The following is a 19,139-nucleotide window of genomic DNA, read 5'->3' on the forward strand; positions in this document are numbered from 1 at the left end:
TGTCTTTAAAGTATTTTGAGTGATATGTATTTGTTAGATGTGATGGCTGAGGGACATTAACACTGTATTATCCTCTGAAATGTGGTGGACAAAAACTTACATTGTGAAAAGCATTCTTTCCCTTCTTAATCTTCAAAGAAAACCAGAGACAATGCAGTCATAATGAAACAGATAGAGAATTTGTGTTGCTAGGATATCAAGTCAACTCAGACCTTCTGCTTGTTAGAATCACCCTGTATTGATGCTGTAGTGTTTTCTGAGTGCTGTGAACCACAGATGTTAAACGCATTATTTCTTCTTCTTCTTCTTCTTATTTATCTTTAGAGAATACCAGAGACGATGCAGTCACCATGAAACAGACAGAGAACGTTTGTTGCTAGCATATCAAGTCAATTCAGATCTTGTTGCTGGAAGGTTTCCTGTCAGTAAAGAGATGGCACTGGAATTAGCCTCACTTATGGCTCAGGTAGGTTGGGGGTTGTATTGAATTGAAATTGATATTTATTTCATTCATCATAAAAAAAATCATACATACATATAAAATATAAAACATAGTGTAAAGAAAAAGAAAAACATTTACAATAGAATACCAAAACAAAATATCATATGAATGTGGAGACAGCTAGGAAAGCCTATTAGTGCTGCCACCAAAACAAAAATACAGTAAAATATTGTTGTTTAAAATGGTGATTTTAATAAAAACTAATGCTTAAATAGAGGGTAGAGAATTCTCTCTATTCTCTCTATTCTCTCTCTCTCTCTCTCTCTCTCTCTCTCTCTCTCTACATCTTTCTCCCTCCATTACCAAACATTATTTGCTATCAGTGGATGCTCATTCATATATTTGCTTCAGTTATTCATCATGAAAATAAAATCAGTTCTATAGTGCTAAATACAATCATTTCAAAGCACTTTACTCAAACAAATTTTCTTCAGAAACATAAGAAATTATATACTGTTTTTACTTATCTTTCTTCCAATATGTAAATATACGAATTTATCTTTCTATGTGCTAATTCTTGATTTTTATGCTATGACTCCTTAAATCATCATTTACTAGAGTAGCATACCCAATTTAGGAATATTGATGGTGTGTGTTATGTTGCTTGAACTCTTAAAGAAACGGGTATCTTTTCCTTTAGAAAGTGGTGGAATATGTATTTGTGCTCTACCTATATACTGAAAAAAGCCATTTCTCATAATTTGTCTCTTACATATTCATTTAAATAATTTCTTGAGAACCTGGTGTTTAGTTTGTGGTACATATTAAATTTAGTTAAAATCTTTTCTAATGTTCTCTCTCTATCTCTCTCTCTCTCTCTCTCTCTCTCTCTCTTTCTTTCTGGCTGTACACAGGTTGATCTAGGTGATTGTAAGTTAAGCTCATCCTCTGAACCACCCTTGGGGGGATCTGTCAGCTCAGCTAGTCCCTCGACCTTGGATACTGTCCTGGAAAGGTTCTATCCTATCAGGTATCAACCAGCAGCAGAAAATGAAAGAAGGTAAATATCGAACTTTCTCAAGTTTCTCTACAAGGAAACATAAATACATTTGAAGAAATTACATTTATATGAAAGTAACAAGTTTGATTCTTTGTATTTCATTAAGGTACTTGCTCTTTTTTTCTCTGTTTCACCTTGTCTTTCTAGATTTTAATAACTCTGTAGTCTTTAGTCCTGTTGATTTCTTACAAATGTCTTCTATTATGTTTTCTGTATTTAATGAAAATTTAGGATTAGGGTTTCTAGATGTTTCACTTTCTTTGTCTAGATTGAAATACTCTCAGTCGCATTCATTACTTTATGGCTTCAAATTTTGTTTTCCTTGTTTATTGAGAATGTTAGAAGCTTCCCTATTCTTTTAAAAATTATATTACTTGATAACATTTTATCAGTCAAGAAAGTGCCCTTACACACTCAAGCATATACAAAAACCAAGCCGTCTTATGAGAAAAATCTAGAAAAAAAAACATGTACCTAGTAGTTAAAAAAGAAAGGCTTAAAATTGTTCATAGTTGATCTTGTCATAAGGGTTGTACTTGTTCGAGCATGTGATGCAACAAAACCCATGAATATCAGTGCCTCAATTGGTGCACCGGTTATGACTAGAGACTAGAGAGGATCTTGCTCATTAAAACCGTGCTCAACATTCATGTTCAAACAGGATACTGAAGCACAAGATAAACGAGAAGTGGAATGAACTAAGAGGGCGCAGTACGACCGAGTGCGTCCGCATCTACGTGACGGTGCTCAGGAAATGGAGGCACTTTGGAGCCTACGTCATACCAGCCACTGTGAGTCTCTCGTTTGGCAGTTTTCCAAGTGTACAGGTAGGGTAGAGGGGGGTGATTGGGGTATTGGATGGCATCATGGCTCCGAGGCATCGTGGGTAACGGAGACTTGCATGAAGGGAGCTCCGTGGCTGGATTGGATGACAAATTAAACCCAGCCACTTAGAGCTTGCCTCAGGAAAGGTTTATGATGGATAAAAATCCATGATACGGTATCAATTTTTGTGTAAAGAGGTCAAGATTTGTGTTTACACTTTGGGAATTTATAAAAGTATGCTATTTGATCTGTTTTTGCCAAGGAGATAATATTGTTGTCAAATAGTGATCAATATTCACATAGAGTGAGAAGCGTTTTGGTAAGATGATATTCCTGTGGGAAATTATATGATGATGGTAGAGATTATGTTTTGTATTTAATATATATATGCATATATTTATATATATATATATATAACATATTGAGATTTCATGTATATGTATCAAAAGATGAAAGGACATTCATAATTTCTATTTGCGAACTGACTGCAACACTGATGTTAAATAAATAATCTGTGGACTGAAATTGCATTTTTTTTTATCCTTTAACATTGAGGTAACACACTTCTGACTATCAGCAGCAAATATTTGTATTTCAATCTCAGGTAGAGGTATTTTCTACAGATATTGCCCACAGTATAATTGTTTTAATTTACAAACAATTTAAAGTTGCTATGTGATACATGCATATTGCTAGCATGCAAGCAGAGTTGAGATGTGGATAGGGGATTAGAACTCCTGTGCATGTACTCACTTGCCTGGTCATAAGAATGCAATATCATTTCATTGGAAACACATACCCGATATATGTACACTGGATGTTGAATTTATTATAATATCATTCATATTTATCCTTTTGCACTGTTCAAAATACATCAATTTTATTGACTCTTGTTTAATAAAGTGATGTGTGTTCATTCAAATTAGTACACGCAAGATGAAGAAACTGATTGAAAACAAATTGAAGGGAAACAAAAATAATGAAATAGCATTTTGCATGTGCATTAATTAGTGCATTCAGTATTTGTGCATCTATTGATCGTAATGCAAATTTATTCCTGAGAAGCCCTTTTGTGGCCTCATATTCACTATTCTCATGAAGTAATCTCAAGATATCATTGCAAGCTCTCTGTAGCATGTACTCATTCAGCAATTGTAATACCTTCCATCCTATTTGCAATACTAATTCCTTTTTTCACTGTGACCTTTGTAATATAAAAGTTTGATGTGCACAAACAGTACAGAAAATTGTAAGAGAGGGCAAAGTTGAATGGTTTGCAAAGATTGCACAGTTATTGTGTGGGTATAAATATGAATACCCACTGAAGGTCATGGCAGATATTTTGTGTGTGTGGATCAAGAGACACTTATATGTATGTCTACACATTGTTTCTGTAAGATATGGTATTGAATGCTGGTTATGAAATTGTGATCACTAAAGTATTGGATTCCCCCCCCCCCCCACTGCACCCCATAGCATCACCCAGCATAAAAAAGGGCTCTATAAAAGAGAGGAGCGAGAGGGGCATTAGATCTATGAAAGAGGATATGAGTTGGCCCCTTTGGCTTGTGATGTGAGTACTCTGATATCAATGGAGTTCCATGCATATGAATTTGTAAAATCTTCTTTCTTCTCTCCATTCTGATGAACGTTTTTTTTTTTTTTCCTTGTAGTGCAAGTATGGAAAACAAGAACGAGTCTGGCTGACAGTCAGTGAGAATGGTCTCAGCATCTTGGAGTTCAATTCACTTGTAAGTCGAATTATGTCAAGCAAAAAGTGATTACCAGTCTAGTATATTAGATAATGAAATGTGGATATTTTATGTACATTTGCTCAACCCTTTCCACTATTGCTCTATGACCAAAGGCTTTGATGTTGAACTAAATGTCTTAATTGAATTTAGCGACATTACTTACAATTTTAGGTCATAAAAGAAACAGAAAATACATGAAATGCAATTGCACAAAAACTTCTGTAGTCTGAGTCTGCATTTCAAACCTCTTAGACTGTTCATGCCACATTGTCTTACTCTACTGTCTTATCATGTTCTGTTAAGCTGCATCTGATATGCTTTTGTTTCCTGTTGATTAAATAAAACGTACAGCATCAGTTGGGATACATACAAAGAACAGATAAATCAAGTTTTGTTCATGTACCTTGATAGTCCCCATCCTAGATCTTACATGTAGTATATAGCAAGTAAAGCTGTCATAGTCGCCCAACATGTGTAAATATCACACATTCATACTTTGTTTGTTTGATTTGTCATTACAGGAGGACAAGGTCTCGTATCCCCTGTCATCCATTGTTACATTTGGTGGTTGCCGTGACGACTTCATGCTGGTAGTAAGAAAACAGACGGAGGATGATGCTGACTTCACTACAGATAAACTTATGTTTGATATGACCAAGGCAAAGGTCAGTACATACTTTAATATCCTGAAAGTATTAGCCAGTTGAAAGAGATTTGATTTTTATTAAACTTTCATCTTCCCTTACGTCCAATCTGATATTTCCCAGGCTTAGCATGAAATGCATTGATTTTTAGTTTTTTAAATGGATTATTGCCAACATTCATTAATGAATACAAGCAGTCTTTACTTCTGAACAGCTAAAATACTTGTGGTATCATATTTATTTTGTCTATGCTGTGGGGCAGTGAATCCTTAGAATGCAACCTTTGCTCTGTATTTATTTAAAATATTTAGTGTTTTCTATAGAGAACAAAATTATTATATTCATTGTGAAACTTGTTTCCAAAAGAATATATCATGTGCACAGTTTAAAAGGAAAAACAAAAATTGAAACACAAAAGTTGTTAATTGGGTAGTTTAACTGAGTGATGCTACAAATTTTGTTGGAGAAAAACCTACATACATGCTATTTTATTGCATTAACTTTAATTTTCATTTGAAGTAAAGATGGATACATACAATCCACTAGATTTATGAAGTATTAATAAATGTCCTTTTATTCTCTCTGTGCCATGCAGGTATCACAGCTGACCCATCTGATCAGTCACTTCATCCGGACAATGGTCAAAGCTAAGGGGCTTCCTCCTGGACCACTGACCGATGAGAAGCACAGGAAACCACCTCCACTACCCAAGCTCACATCGAGCACCAAGTCAAGTAGTAAACATTCACTGGCATCGACCTCATCAGCTAAGAGTAAAGACAGCAAGGATGGGGTGATTGGGGGAGTTGGGAGAGCAGTTTAGTAAGAGGGTCACTATTTTTTCTAGAAGAATTCAATAACGATCACCCCCAGCCAAACATGCACCAAGTCCAGTATAATATCATTGGCATTGATGTCATCAGCCAAGAGTAAAGACAGCAAGGATGGGGGTGATTGGGGGAGTTGGGAGAGCAGTTTAGCAAGAGGTGGGGTACAATAATTTTTTTTTTAAAGGGTCAGGAACAGAAAGTGAGGTATCATCAAGATTCCCATTACTTCATGTGGAGTTTTGATCCATGCAAAGTAAAGAGTAAATACCCTAAGCAAGTGCTGCATATGTATAGAAAGTATTACCAATCGCAGCCATGTATCTGTATAGTACACTTCTGCATATTTATTAAATGATGCCAATGTAAACAAGCCCAGTAAGATATAACACATACTCAAGGAAAAACACTTACCAGTAGAATGAACCTAAAACAACTCAAATGCTGCTTCTATATTTTTGTCAACACCAATGGTGGACAGAAATGGGGAAGAAAAAAAATAATAATAATAAATGTTTTTACAAGTGATTTGAGAATCACTAGAGTATGCTGTTTCATCACAAGAATACTCTCCCTCTACCTCACTCACAGACAAAAATAGTATAGCGCCACCACATGCTGAATGGTAGTCAGTCATAGTAACTCCTTCTCTTCCCCTTTCATGAAATACATTTGGTTTAAAATGTCTATTTCTCAGAATTACATTATCTTATTTTGACAGATATGTGTATATTGTGCAGTGAGACTTATGATTTATACAATCAGCTACTGTGGTATTATTCATAAGCTATTAGATTTTGGTCTATTTCAGGTAGATCTCAGGATTCTTTTTGTTGCATATAATTATTTGCCAATCAACTCACGCTATTAGCAATAATATGCTTCTGTAATACATTTTTTTTTTGATATGCAATGACATCCCTCATCCAATTTTCTTGCCAATGTTCTAATGTACCTTTCATGGTTTGTTTTTGTATATTGTCTGTTTGGAGTCATAAGGATGTTAAGTCGGGTGGTGGTTATTGCTGGCTTGTATGAATGAATGCTCCTCTGGCTTCAAGCAGATGACGTTATTCTGTCGTTCACTCAAAATTTATAACTACAATTTATGCATTTTTGTTCATTCTTGCTTTCATTTTTGACAGGGTTGCATTTGTCTTTATGCACCTATGTTTTTTAATTATTGTAATATTTATTCATAGGTTGTGTGCTCCATATACCTCGTTTTCTGGGAAGAGGCTTTCCAATAAAGATGATAAAAAACATAACAAATCAGGATGTTCGTTATGTGATGTAATATTCCATTTTCTAGAAGATGACCTAATTCTAGTTATTCAAATGTGTGTACTAATAGCTGCATGTTTGACATGGTTTAATATAATGGGGTTATTAACAGTAAGGTGTTGATACTATAATAAGAACCTTTAATTTACTGATAATTGCACAGCTCAATTTATCTAATGGAAATGTAATGCAATGTCTTTGAATTCAAATGAGTTGTATATTTTAATAGGCTTGTGGCATTCTTCAAGAAAGGTACCTGTCAGAGTCTTTCAAATGAGATTCATAGACTTTTGCTTCTGTAGCAGTACTGATATTGTAATTAAAGTTAATCTGTTGTTGCTTCTGTTTCTACTAAAGATGGGTGGGGCTAATGATTAAGAGCTCTGAATCCCTTTTGAACCGGCCTAGAAATATGCATGAAAGAAATTTAAAAATCAAAATCTGGTGAGCTTGAAATCAAAATTGATATTCAATATGCATATATTTTGTAGTTGCTAAAAATCATGCCAGTAATTTCTTTGGATTTTGAGAATCACTATTTTGCTTATCATAATATAATGATTAAGCTTTGTGCATTTATTAAACCACTTGTTGGTCAGAATAATCCTGTTCCTATGCATATTTGATATTTCCAAGATAAGTGGTTGTATTCTCGACATAAAGATTTGTAATGATCTGAAAACGAACGAGATCTAAGCTTCTATCCTGCTTCCCTTATTCATATACCCAATGCAGTGTACAAAGGATGCATTAACAAAAATCACTATTGGCTCATTGTCAGAAAATTGTAAGCTCACATCCTTTTATTTTATCAATGCCCTTCTGGCTCTAAGGAGACAGTGCATTGCTGCATGTTTATGAGATGACGTTTGAAGAGGGAAGTCAGTAAAATAGAAAATGGAGGATATGTAAGAAAATTTAATCACTCATTGTTACTTTGTGCAGTAGACATGAAGCAAATAGCCCCATTCAGACCTGATGCAGTAAACGAATTGGAAAAAAAGCAACCTGCAGCAGCCAAACTTTGAATGTGAATGAATGCCAAGTGACAATATTTTGTCTTTAAATTGGGGAGGGGGAGGGGGGAACTGCACCTACCATCTGCATTTAACTCACTGATCTGTGTGGTATAAAGTGAAATATTGCTGCAATTTATTTCTCAACTTTTGAGCTGTTAATTGCCGTGTGTCTAAAAGGGCCTTTACTGTGCAATACTGTAGTTCATGGAAATGAGGGTCCATGTCATGAGGGAATTTAGCTTCAGATATGTCCTGTTGTAATAACTCATCTCCACATGAGAATTGGTTTGATGAATGATCGAAATGATATCTTTCATACTTGGCAAAAGTTTATCCAAACGCTTTGACAATCATTGATCGCAAAATCCATGAGTGCATCTCATACATATTAATTAGATGCTTATATATTTCATTCTTTCTTCCTTTCAAATTTGAATCCTGTTGTCGATGTTGTAGAGGTAAATTCAGGCAGGTGATGTATATTGCACCTTTAAAGACTTGTTTGAAATAGACCAGCTTCAAGTATTTAGATATGGACAGACGTATATGTATTCCCACCTAGATGATAATTCATCAAAAATTTCTACGATGTCATAAATATATTAATGCTGTCTTACTTAATTATTAATCAATGTTGTTGACATGTTGGACTACATTTACCATTGTTCATAAAATATTAAAGTAATAACATATTTTACCATACCATAAGGACTCATTCAATTGTCTATAGATTTCATGTCTTTTTAATGATGCCCTCAACACTCTTTGAGAGGTAAGATAACCTGGATCCATATTTTAATGTGTGCTGGGTCCTATTTAATCCTCTTTTGACAAACTTACAAAGTAATTTACTTTTTATATGATATATATTTCCCAATGACAATGATAGAATTAATAAGAAGCTGAATGGAGGGCCGTCATGAATTATTTTGATAGAATAGTGACAAAGAGGACCTCTGAACTTGTACAGTACATTGTGATATAATGTATAAATAATTGTGTATGTATATTTTGTATGATGATGACATCTTATATGACGTGTTTATATTGCAAGGTTTTGACAACGAATTCATGTTTGTATGATGCGAAAACTGTTAAGGCTTTTAAACTGTGTTTCTACACCCCTTCTTTCTCTCTCTTTTCCCCCTCTCTCTCTCTCTCTGTTTCTCCACTCTCTCCATTACTATCTCAATTTCTCTTTCCTCTCTCTCTCAATCTCTTTTGCTTGTCATATAGATCAGACAAAAATTACCTAAAAATTAAGTGTAATATATTTTGTATGTAAATTCAAATACATATACATGTTTTAAAGTAACACAAGTAAAAACTTTCTTTGTACCCCTCAATCTTTCACAAAGCCAATCATGACGCTTTTATTTATACTGGATAGGTAAAGCGAAATTAAATCTTTGCCAAATTAGTGTGCTGTTTTGTGCTGGGACCAGTGTATTTCATCACATAAGCCCAACTATTGGTGTAATATTATGTAGTGCAATGGATGTATGTATTTCAACATCTTTTATATTGTATATTTTAAGTAAGTTATAGACATTGTAGTTTTATCTTTTAAATGTTTTATTCTATCTTATTAACTTTCTTTTCATCGAAATAATTGTGTTGTTTCATTTTTTTTCTTCAAATAGAAGTATGTATGTTACTGAGACTGTACACATGTAGTAAAATTTCTCCATTTCATTTAAAAATCACTCTTCAATCACTACAAAGATATGTAGAATTTTTTTAAAGGTTTTGTATTTGTTCATAATTCCTCATGTGAATGTATATGAAATACTTGTATTCTAGCTTGCCATTTATCTGTATGGGTTCAAATCTTGCTCACCGAATATATTTTTCTTTCACTTTATATCCTGAAATGATTTCATGTAAGAAAATGAAAGAGAGAAGTCCACTTTTGTGGTTTCTTTCTAGGCAGAGACATTTAAGGTGGGAGCAATACTTTTTCAGGAGGAGAACAATTAAAAAAAACCAGGTTAGGGGATTTAGATGACTCTCTCTGATGAAATGTAATATTCTGCCCCAGGGTTAGGATCTAGTGTGCTCCCACATGTGCAATCTCGGTACCGAACAACTCTAGAAACCTGTTGAACTTCCACATTGTTCCAACAAGGGTATTGTTTTATTTTCCCCTCATCCACTATGTGAACGGATCCAATTTTCCTCATTATGTGTCACTGGTGGCCCCTGCAGATGTACATCTTTAGCATACATGCCAACTGTTCAGATTAAAGAGAAACATTCCTCTTTTTGGGAGAAGATAATTATCATTTTAATGCAGGTGTTCCTCTTCCTGTACAAATTTGTCTGTAGTATTGAATAGGAGAGTTAGGATTGTTCCTCTTTTTTTTTGAAAATAGCATAATTTGTACAGATTTCTGATTTTCAAATGTTGGCATGTATGCTTTAGCATGTGTCATCTGCAGGTACTGTCTACAATTTTGCAGTGGTTCAGTTGATGGGCTATTGCTATATTGTTGTCATGTGGGAGAGAGCTCAACTTCACATGTGTGATTTGAGATGCACTTCCCTTATTTTCTACCAATTTCCTGTGAATTCAAGCCATTTGGTTTCTATGTCATGCATATAATCCGTCATGAATGCATCTCAAATCTTGGTTATGTGTCTGGCTTAGAGCCAAAAGGGCATTATAACTCCTGGCATACTTATACACAGACTTAATGCCCTTCTGGCTCTGAACAGATGATATGGATCTGTACTTATTTATTGCTTAATATCCCAATTATCTGATTTTAAACATTTTCTTCTTCATTTTGAATCTGAAGCTCATTTCAAGAGGTTCAGAGTCGTGTTGTACAGCTGATAATTGAGTGTTGCAATAAATTCACTATGTTCAATATCAAGCAAAATTTCGTTGTTTTGTCTGAATTTATTAATGTGTAGTATTACGACATTTAGAACATTTACGAAGCAGAGAATTTTTTAAATTCCAGCTGTTATATTAACTGAGTAATTTAGACAGATTTTGAGGGAATTCAACACATATAAGCCTCTATCAGGCACGCTTGAGCGTCGCAAAAAAAATCATTTGATCATTGAAAGGTATTTTTAAAGCACCATTTTGTTTCTTTAAAAAAAAATATGACTAGAATCATAGGCCACACAAATATTAATATCATACTGTCAAAGAATTTAAGAAAATGTCTCATTTTTGCGGTATGGGATGATGATTATAATGATAAATATGATGATGATTGTGATGATGATGATGATGATTGTGATGATGATGATGATTGTAAGGTGATGGTGATGATTGTGATGATGGTGATTGTGATGGTGATGATGGTTATGGTGATGATGGTGATTGTGATGGTGATGATGATGAATATGATGATGATGTTGGTGGTGGTGGTGACGGTGAAGAATTTGAATTAGTATGCGTTTATTGCAGTGATCATTTATTAGTGTAATGACGCTTTGTATTGGTTGAGAGATACTGGTCGACGCTTTCTTATTACGTACATATGTACAAAGAGAAAAAAATGCTGAATTGTATTGTACAAATATATATATTTTTTGTGATTAACGTCATTGCTTTATAGCAACACCTGATGATATTTTGGATTTGAATATGACATAGGTCAATAAGTTATCATGGCGTATATAATTATGACAACAGGATTATCAAATCTTGAAGCAAAGAAACAACACATTTTTTTCGGGAAACCTAGATAGTGAACAAGCTAGACTAATTAGTTACGTTTTATACCCATGTGCGTTTTTTTTCCTAGACGAGGATTTCTTTATACTAAACCCTTGTTTATAAATGTAAATACTCCTCAACATTAACTGAGAAAACAATCACAATCTCTTCGCTAAAACGGTATGAATTCATATAAAAATGTCCATCCACCTGTAATCCTGAAGAGCTTATGTATATTTCCTGTTGACAGAAAATATTCCATGTATATATTACCAAACTCTCCATTAAGTGTTAGGACTTCGGCAACACTAATACACGTTTGAAGACGTCGTGAAAATTCATTGAGGTAGATACACGTATAATTGCAATCCGTTTGCCTTTGAATATAAATCCATCAGCAGCTACTACCCAAGATCAATCAGCGTAAACTGATGAGAGGAGTCTATATTCAAGAATCAATTTTCCAACGCAGGGTCCAATCTCTCTAATACCAAACGGCCCGTTTTGTAAATCCGACATTTCTATTTGGGATTAGGCGAAGCTGGATAGCTTTAGAGTTTAGCAGCAAGCAAGCGGTATTCTGGTCATCTGCTTCTAATGTTTGAGCGAAAGGTTTATGGTGGGTTCGAGCATCTCGAGGATTAAGAACGCATGTCATTCATCTCATCGCAATATTTGGGATACATAGTTGATAGCTTGCTTCTTGTTTATCAACTTCGCCTTATTTTTTTTCTCGATATCGAAAAGTTCATTCTCCTACTCATACATGTAGCGTCGTTTTTTAATTTAAATGTTAAGTTGACCTGTTGAAAACTTCCGTTAAAAATTTTAAAATGTGAAGATAATTAATCAGAAGTCACCGTTATAAAGACTATCGGTCCGTCATCGGCGTACATATTCATAAATGAATGATACGCAAACTAAAACAACAACGTTTCCCATATAAAATCTGTAGCTAAACAGAAAAAACTCCAAGACAAATTAAAAAGGAGAAGAAAAAAAAACCTGAGCAAAACATAACAAAACAAAAGAAACAAACAAAAATATATGTTAGAATATAGTGTCCATCCCCTCTCCCAATATTAAGCTGCTTTATTTCTCTCTATATCGCTTTTTTGTGAATCTTCATGATCTCGGGCAGAGGAAGGGATTTCATTTCATTGCTGGATTTAATTTTAAAAACAGATCTTTTTACAATGACTTTTGATTTCAACACCACCAGCAATTATCAAAACTCACTTCACCATCTTTGTGTGAAATTTAAAAGGAAGTGATGCCACGAGAAGAAGCAATATCTTCTGACATCAGAGTCATTTTCATCCTCCTATAGCAACAAGCTTCTTGTTTTCCCATCCATACACACCAAAAATGATGACTGTTATTTTTCCCGCCGGTAATTAAGCGATGAATGAAGATTATTTCCATGCCAGATGCCTCTCACTCTTGTCTTAAAAAGGGTGAGTGTCTCCTTGCCAGGCAACCAGTAAATTAGACATTGATCGGCTCATAATACACACGTAACTCATGAGTAATAGCAAATTCTTCACGCTCCTTCAATAGTAGTTGATAGTTTTCTGCATAATCTTACATGACTTTCAGAATTCAATACAAATTGTCAATTCAGGTTTGAACGGATGGTTGCGGATTAAGTTAAAAACCATTTAATTTTCAACCATAGCAGAGTGTTGATACGAATGCAGTATATGCTAACATTACACATTGAGTAAAATAACGTTTCAGGTTGTGTTATTGATTGGCAAAGGGCTATGATTTTATTTACCCCCGATCCGATCCCGATCCGTGCAGGTATACCTGTCCAGTACAAGCTCCCCAAATATTGCAAGCTATGAATTGTCAAGAGGTCATCATAAAGATCATACGTAATCTTCCTATTAGAAATTTCCACCGGTCATACTGATTGCTAAATTACTATTGCAATGATACACTGTCAAATGACTATTGCAGAACAATGCACTTCTTGTGAACGGAGACAAAGTCTAATCGGTCAGGAGTTGACTGACCAGCGACGCTTTAAATTTAAATTACTACTCCTTTGGCGATATCTTCCAAGATACATCAAAATCGCGTAAGACACGTCGTACATTAAACATTGTGCTTGTTTATTCAAAAATTTAGAAGGAAGATTTAAGGGGGTTTTTCTGGAAGGAATTTTAAAAGAATGAGGTAACATGGAATAATTCGATCTCGGGGCTCTTGATAAGAAATCTAAAACTCCGTATGAGGTAGCTTCATTACGATTTTAATTGAGCATAATTTTATTTCATTGAATATTCATCAAGCTCAACATACATGTAAGCTTGTCCTTGAGTAATATATTTATTTTATTGTGATTGAGTGATTTAGACACGTGAATGGATATAACAAGAGTTTGCTACTCCGTACTCGGGAGAGGGAGGGATGTTGAAAATGTGTGCGTGTGTATGCGTGCGTGTGTATGCGTATGGAAGATGGAGAGGGTTAGGGTTATTAATCCTACCAGATACCAATTTATGACACATTCTATTTCTACTTTCTCACTAATGCTATTTTTGATAAGGGAAAGACAATTTGTTTTGTCATTGATTAATTCACTGAGATCATGTGAATGTATATTTAGTTTTCCTCTTTTGTATTGCCATGGCCATCGAGTTTATTCATGTTTCTAATAAAAAATAAAGTATAATTTTTTTATGTCCTCCGTAGCATCTGACGTCAATACATACCATAGGAAACAAGGCCATTGTGAAATCCCTTTTGCCTTTATACATGTACATGTACTTTCGAGGACATTGGGTACTGAAAATGATTAAGGAATTATTAAGCATTTATATGCATGCAAATTATGAGGATAATTAACTGTAAATATATAACGATGGAGCTCAAGACTGTCTCGCATTTACTGAACCAAATTCATTGTGGTTTGGGTCAAAATACAGGGCATATCGACAAACGTGCGGTTGTCATCTTATTTTCGTAAATCTTTGATATTTCCCCGCTGCAGATTGAAATTTAAACTTGATTCCCAAGTGGAATAGGTTTCTATTATGTCTTCACCTTTATCTCCTATCCGCCTCATGAGTGGATTTTATTACTCATTTCAATTTAGTATTTCGATATCATGACCGTGGGGCACAATTTCCATGCTGGAGTCAGTCTCCAAAATTCGAGTGGAAAAGGTGCACGAACCTTTTATTTTATCATGGGTTTTGGAATATTCTTCGGTGGTCGGTGGATATGGGGGGGGGGGGGCGTTGTAAAAAGCAGGTTTTTAAGGCTATTACAAAACCACCTTCGTTTTTACTCTTGGACCTTTTTCATTGATATCATGCAGATAGGACTTTATAGTATTTGGTCACATATTTCACAACGACTCAATGATTTGTTTATGAAGTTTGTAAATGTTCCATTACGGTTGATCTGATGTATGATTAAAGGATACATGACTACCCCTTCAAATGCTTCCGTTTATCACTTCCGTATTTCTGTTTGTCGCCTTCATCAAAGTAACTGGTAAACAAATTAAACCTTGCGCTGGGCCTAGGCTTTTGTCCCAAATCGGGTTTAACTAAAAAAGTGAGAGGTCTTAGGTTTTCTTTTGTTGAACGTGATCTTAGACCTAGGGTCGGGTTTAACCGAATTAATAAAATACGGACATATCTTCTTTTTTATCTTATTTTTATTCTATTTTTACTTTATGGATACTCTTGAGACTATCTAAACCACTGTCCCGAATGTATTGAACACTATTAATTCTCATTTTCATATTCTACTCTCTCTTTCCTACCTTCCTGACTTCTTATTTCCCTTCTTTTCCCTCAACTGCTATTATCACTTGCACTAAATTCGTCATCGTTGTATTTCTTGTATTTTTCGCTGTCCGAGCGGGAGGTCATTACAAGGTTATGTATATGGACTGGGATACTGATGACTTTCACACACACGCACACTCACTGTATCATAGTTTGGCGCATGCATGTTTTCATTTCCTTGATTACCACTCAATACATTTGACAATGCCTCTCCTGTAAATTGACAGGACTAAAATGGCGGAAGAGATAGCATGTGTTATTACGCTAACCAAGACACCTCTTCTTGCGGACGTTGGAAGAAGGTGAATGAAGGGAAGGAGAAGGGAGAATGATGGAAGAAAAGGTCGTCCAAGAAGACAGAGTTAATCGCTCAGGTTGTCAACTAGACCGAAAGTGGTATAGGAGGTTTAAAACGACAATAACACACAAGTCATAGCCTATAACAAATTGCACGGGCGCGCGCACACACACCCACACACACCCACACGAGCGCACACGCACACACGCACCAGCATAATAGTAGTTGAGGAAGAGAGAGGAAAAGAGGGATGACGATAAAAAAGAGATGCACAAACAAGTAAAAACATGATCGTAGGCAGGTGGTTAGGGCAGCCCCCATCCCACCCCTCCAAAGAAAATCACAAGACTTAGGAGAAAGGTGGAGTGGAGAGAGAGAGAGATAGAGAGAGAGAGAGAGAGAGAGAGAGAGAGAGAGATATCGCATGCAGAGTTATTTTCAGGTATCGACGCGACGGACTTATGGATGCATGTAGGCGTAGATAAAATGTTGTTTCTCTCAGTTTCCGAGTGCCTTCTGCCCATGAATTAGCAATAAAGCAGTCTTCAAGACATTATTTTAAATACTTTCAGAGTCTTTTCCTTAACAAGAGTTATCTCCTCCCACTTTCCTGGGATTAACTACTTTGCCCTGTCCGCCAAAAGCTCAATCATCTCAAATTTGAAGTACGCTGGCATTTCAACTAAATATAATCGGTAGACGATTCTCTATACTGTACTCTACTACATGAATAGTTCGAGAAAAAAAATACGTAGTTCATATTCTGTGATGCAACAGTATGTATTGTATTATTCACGTATGATTTTGGTGCCTAAACCAAAACTTTGCCCAATTCTAATGATAGTACATTTACTCTTTAATGTACAATGCCTTGTTACCATGGTAACCTAACATATTGGCGCATTTGCAGTGTGTGTTGGATATTCCAAATCACAGTCCACGTGGACCATCCAAATTGGTTTTCGATTGCGTTTCGGAAAGTAAGTCTAGATTGCAAGATTCCCACAAAATGTGACTGCGGAAGGAAATGATTTCGTTTCTCATCACTCAAAGCTTCTTCTTGCATTCAACATTTTCTTCAACATGTTGCAGTATAGCGTAGTGGAGTTTCTTTTAATCTGATTGGCTATCCTCTTCCTCTTGTGTGCTAAATGAAATCTTAATACTGAGGGGGAAATTATACGTTCTTATTTCGTTGTTGTCAACCTAATATTTTGTCAAGAAACACTTCTGTATCTGTATGATTTGGTCAGCAAAATGTCCTTTCCAGACACATCCACGCTAACATCCACTTCACCCAGTTTGTTTGTTCTCTTGGTTAGTAATCCCGCCCTTTAAAAAAATAAATGTTAATTAATATTTGTCATCTAGTGGACCTTACTATTAAAAGCCAGGTGGCTCCATTTCCAAAGTGAAATTATAATTTTATTGCTCGGGTTATTTTACTCAGTCTGTAAACATTGGTTTCTTTTAAAAACTCTCTATGTTTTAGATGGGATTTTCCTTACGTTTTATCATTCTATTTCCTGAAATTTATGAAAATTGGAGATTCTGTATAAATTAAAACAACTCACGATCAACTGGGCGAAAATAATTTCTATTTTCGGTTTAACTTAATAAAAATAGCAATTAAAGAAACAGAATGAATGTAAGAACATTATTTTTAGAGATTATTTCGGAGAAATTGATGATTGAATTTAATGTATGAACAATGAATGACGAAATGAAATAGTGAATTGATGAGAAATCGAGTTTCTTTTTCATAATTTGGACGTCTATCTTGCTTACAAACAAACATAAAATAGGAACATGAAGAAAAAAAAAGAGAAAAAGAAGGATGCAATGACATGACAAGATGATGCGATATCAGGGGAAGAGATAAAGATATAGAAAGAGCGTGTGCGTATGTGCGCGTGCGTGTGAGTGTGAGCGAGAAAGAGGAAGACATTGAAGAGGGGGAAGGAAAAGAGATGGATAAAGATAAAGGGTTTGCAGAGGAAAATAGAGGAGACAGAACTAGAAGAGAAGGAGAGTCAAATAAGATGGGGCATCGTCTCAAGTGGTGACAAGAGAGTCCAGGGTATTAAGTGCTGCGGGACACGAGACAGGCCCAAATTGAATAAATGAAATTAGCCCCTTATTGCGAGCTCAGGTTGACAACAATTATCAGTGATCAGGAAATGAAGTGAAGTAGCTCACTATCCAACTCTTGTCAAGGGAAACGCAACACCTTGGCCTATGCCAGCCCGGGGGCTGCTACAAGTATTTGACGGCTTCGGGCGCTAGCCGCTAATAGATCGTACCTTGCATCCTATCTCTTTTAACCTTCTTATTCTCACAATATTTACAATCCACACTTATTTCTCTCCTACTGGTCTGGGGATAGGAAGTGGTGTGATTCTTTTTTTTCTCTTATAGAGATTTGGTCCCTACTAAGTTTCTAAATCATCCTTGCTATGATGGACATTAGGGCATCCCTCTGGCAATGACCTGCTAAGTGTTTTAACGATCAACAAGGCCCTGGGAAGGACAGGAGAGCTTATACCTCTTTGGTTATTGGACAGGTCGGAACTTTTGCCGATAATATTCCATGTCAATGATGTCACAAGGGAACGTAAAACGTCAAAGGAAATTCCCATCAGATTGACGTGGTTTAGGTTGATTTGCAAAATACGGGTCATTATCTCGCGCCTTTCTTCTGAACAATAACAATTCAATTTAATCAATTCAATCAAGATTTATTAAAACAACCTTGGCATTCACACACTGAATTTTACATGATTTCACAGTGCCAGCTCAATTCATTATGTAGACAAATTGCAACAATGACAAACATGTAAAATTGAATGTAAAGGATAAATTGGATTTATACGACATAAAGGTTTACTTTCTAATTAAACATAACATAGACAATACAACAAAAGATATAGGCATTAATTAAATCTTTTCCTGTCAATTAAGTCACTGTACTTATTTTTTCCACGGCATCAATGCTATTTTTGTTTGAAAATTTTCTGTACACTAATACATATCTTTAGTGTCTACTTTTTCATTTAAGAAGCTATCTTAGTTTTATAATGCCGTTAAAGGTAAAGAATATTTACAAATTTCGCCCAATAAATAATATTGATTGCCTGAATCATATTTTAAATGGATGCTTTAATACTAATTGAGGGGAGTGTCCACCCTGTTTCTGAAGCGAAGTCTTTGATTGTTTATTTGAAAATATACAATACCTATATTGTACCTGAATGTTGACTTGACATAATATAAATTGCTTGTCCCCGCATAGATGGTATTCTAAATATTCTCTATCGCCAAGTCACAAGAATGGGTGCCAGCATCCCCTTTCCTTGACTAGTCATAACTTTCATTTAATAATCTCCATTAGATAAATCAACTTTGACCCTTTGACTGATGGAGTCAAATCAATGTTTGACAAGATGCATAATATCTTCCATGCTCGATGTGTTATTGTATGACGTAACAATCACACAA

At 35.2% G+C, this 19,139-nt stretch overlaps 1 protein-coding gene across 2 annotated transcripts in view; it reads left to right on the forward strand.

Moving 5' to 3' along the window:
* The window catches only part of LOC577575 (pleckstrin homology domain-containing family H member 1), a 65,681-nt gene extending 57,850 nt beyond the window's left edge, over positions 1–7,831 (forward strand). Inside the window, exons 21-26 of one of the 2 annotated variants that reach the window (XM_030999816.1) lie at positions 325–466; positions 1,357–1,502; positions 2,164–2,329; positions 4,001–4,078; positions 4,603–4,746; positions 5,321–7,831. In XM_030999816.1, coding sequence (XP_030855676.1) covers positions 325–466; positions 1,357–1,502; positions 2,164–2,329; positions 4,001–4,078; positions 4,603–4,746; positions 5,321–5,548 — 904 coding nt within the window. In that variant the 3' untranslated portion in view covers positions 5,549–7,831. The remainder of the gene's footprint in view (positions 1–324; positions 467–1,356; positions 1,503–2,163; positions 2,330–4,000; positions 4,079–4,602; positions 4,747–5,320) is intronic. The other variant, XM_777793.5, reaches the window with a different exon arrangement.
* The last annotated feature ends 11,308 nt before the right edge of the window (positions 7,832–19,139 follow it).

This window comes from Strongylocentrotus purpuratus, unplaced genomic scaffold (assembly GCF_000002235.5).
Source record: "Strongylocentrotus purpuratus isolate Spur 01 unplaced genomic scaffold, Spur_5.0 spur5_scaffold_5, whole genome shotgun sequence".
Classification (NCBI taxonomy): domain Eukaryota; kingdom Metazoa; phylum Echinodermata; class Echinoidea; order Camarodonta; family Strongylocentrotidae; genus Strongylocentrotus; species Strongylocentrotus purpuratus.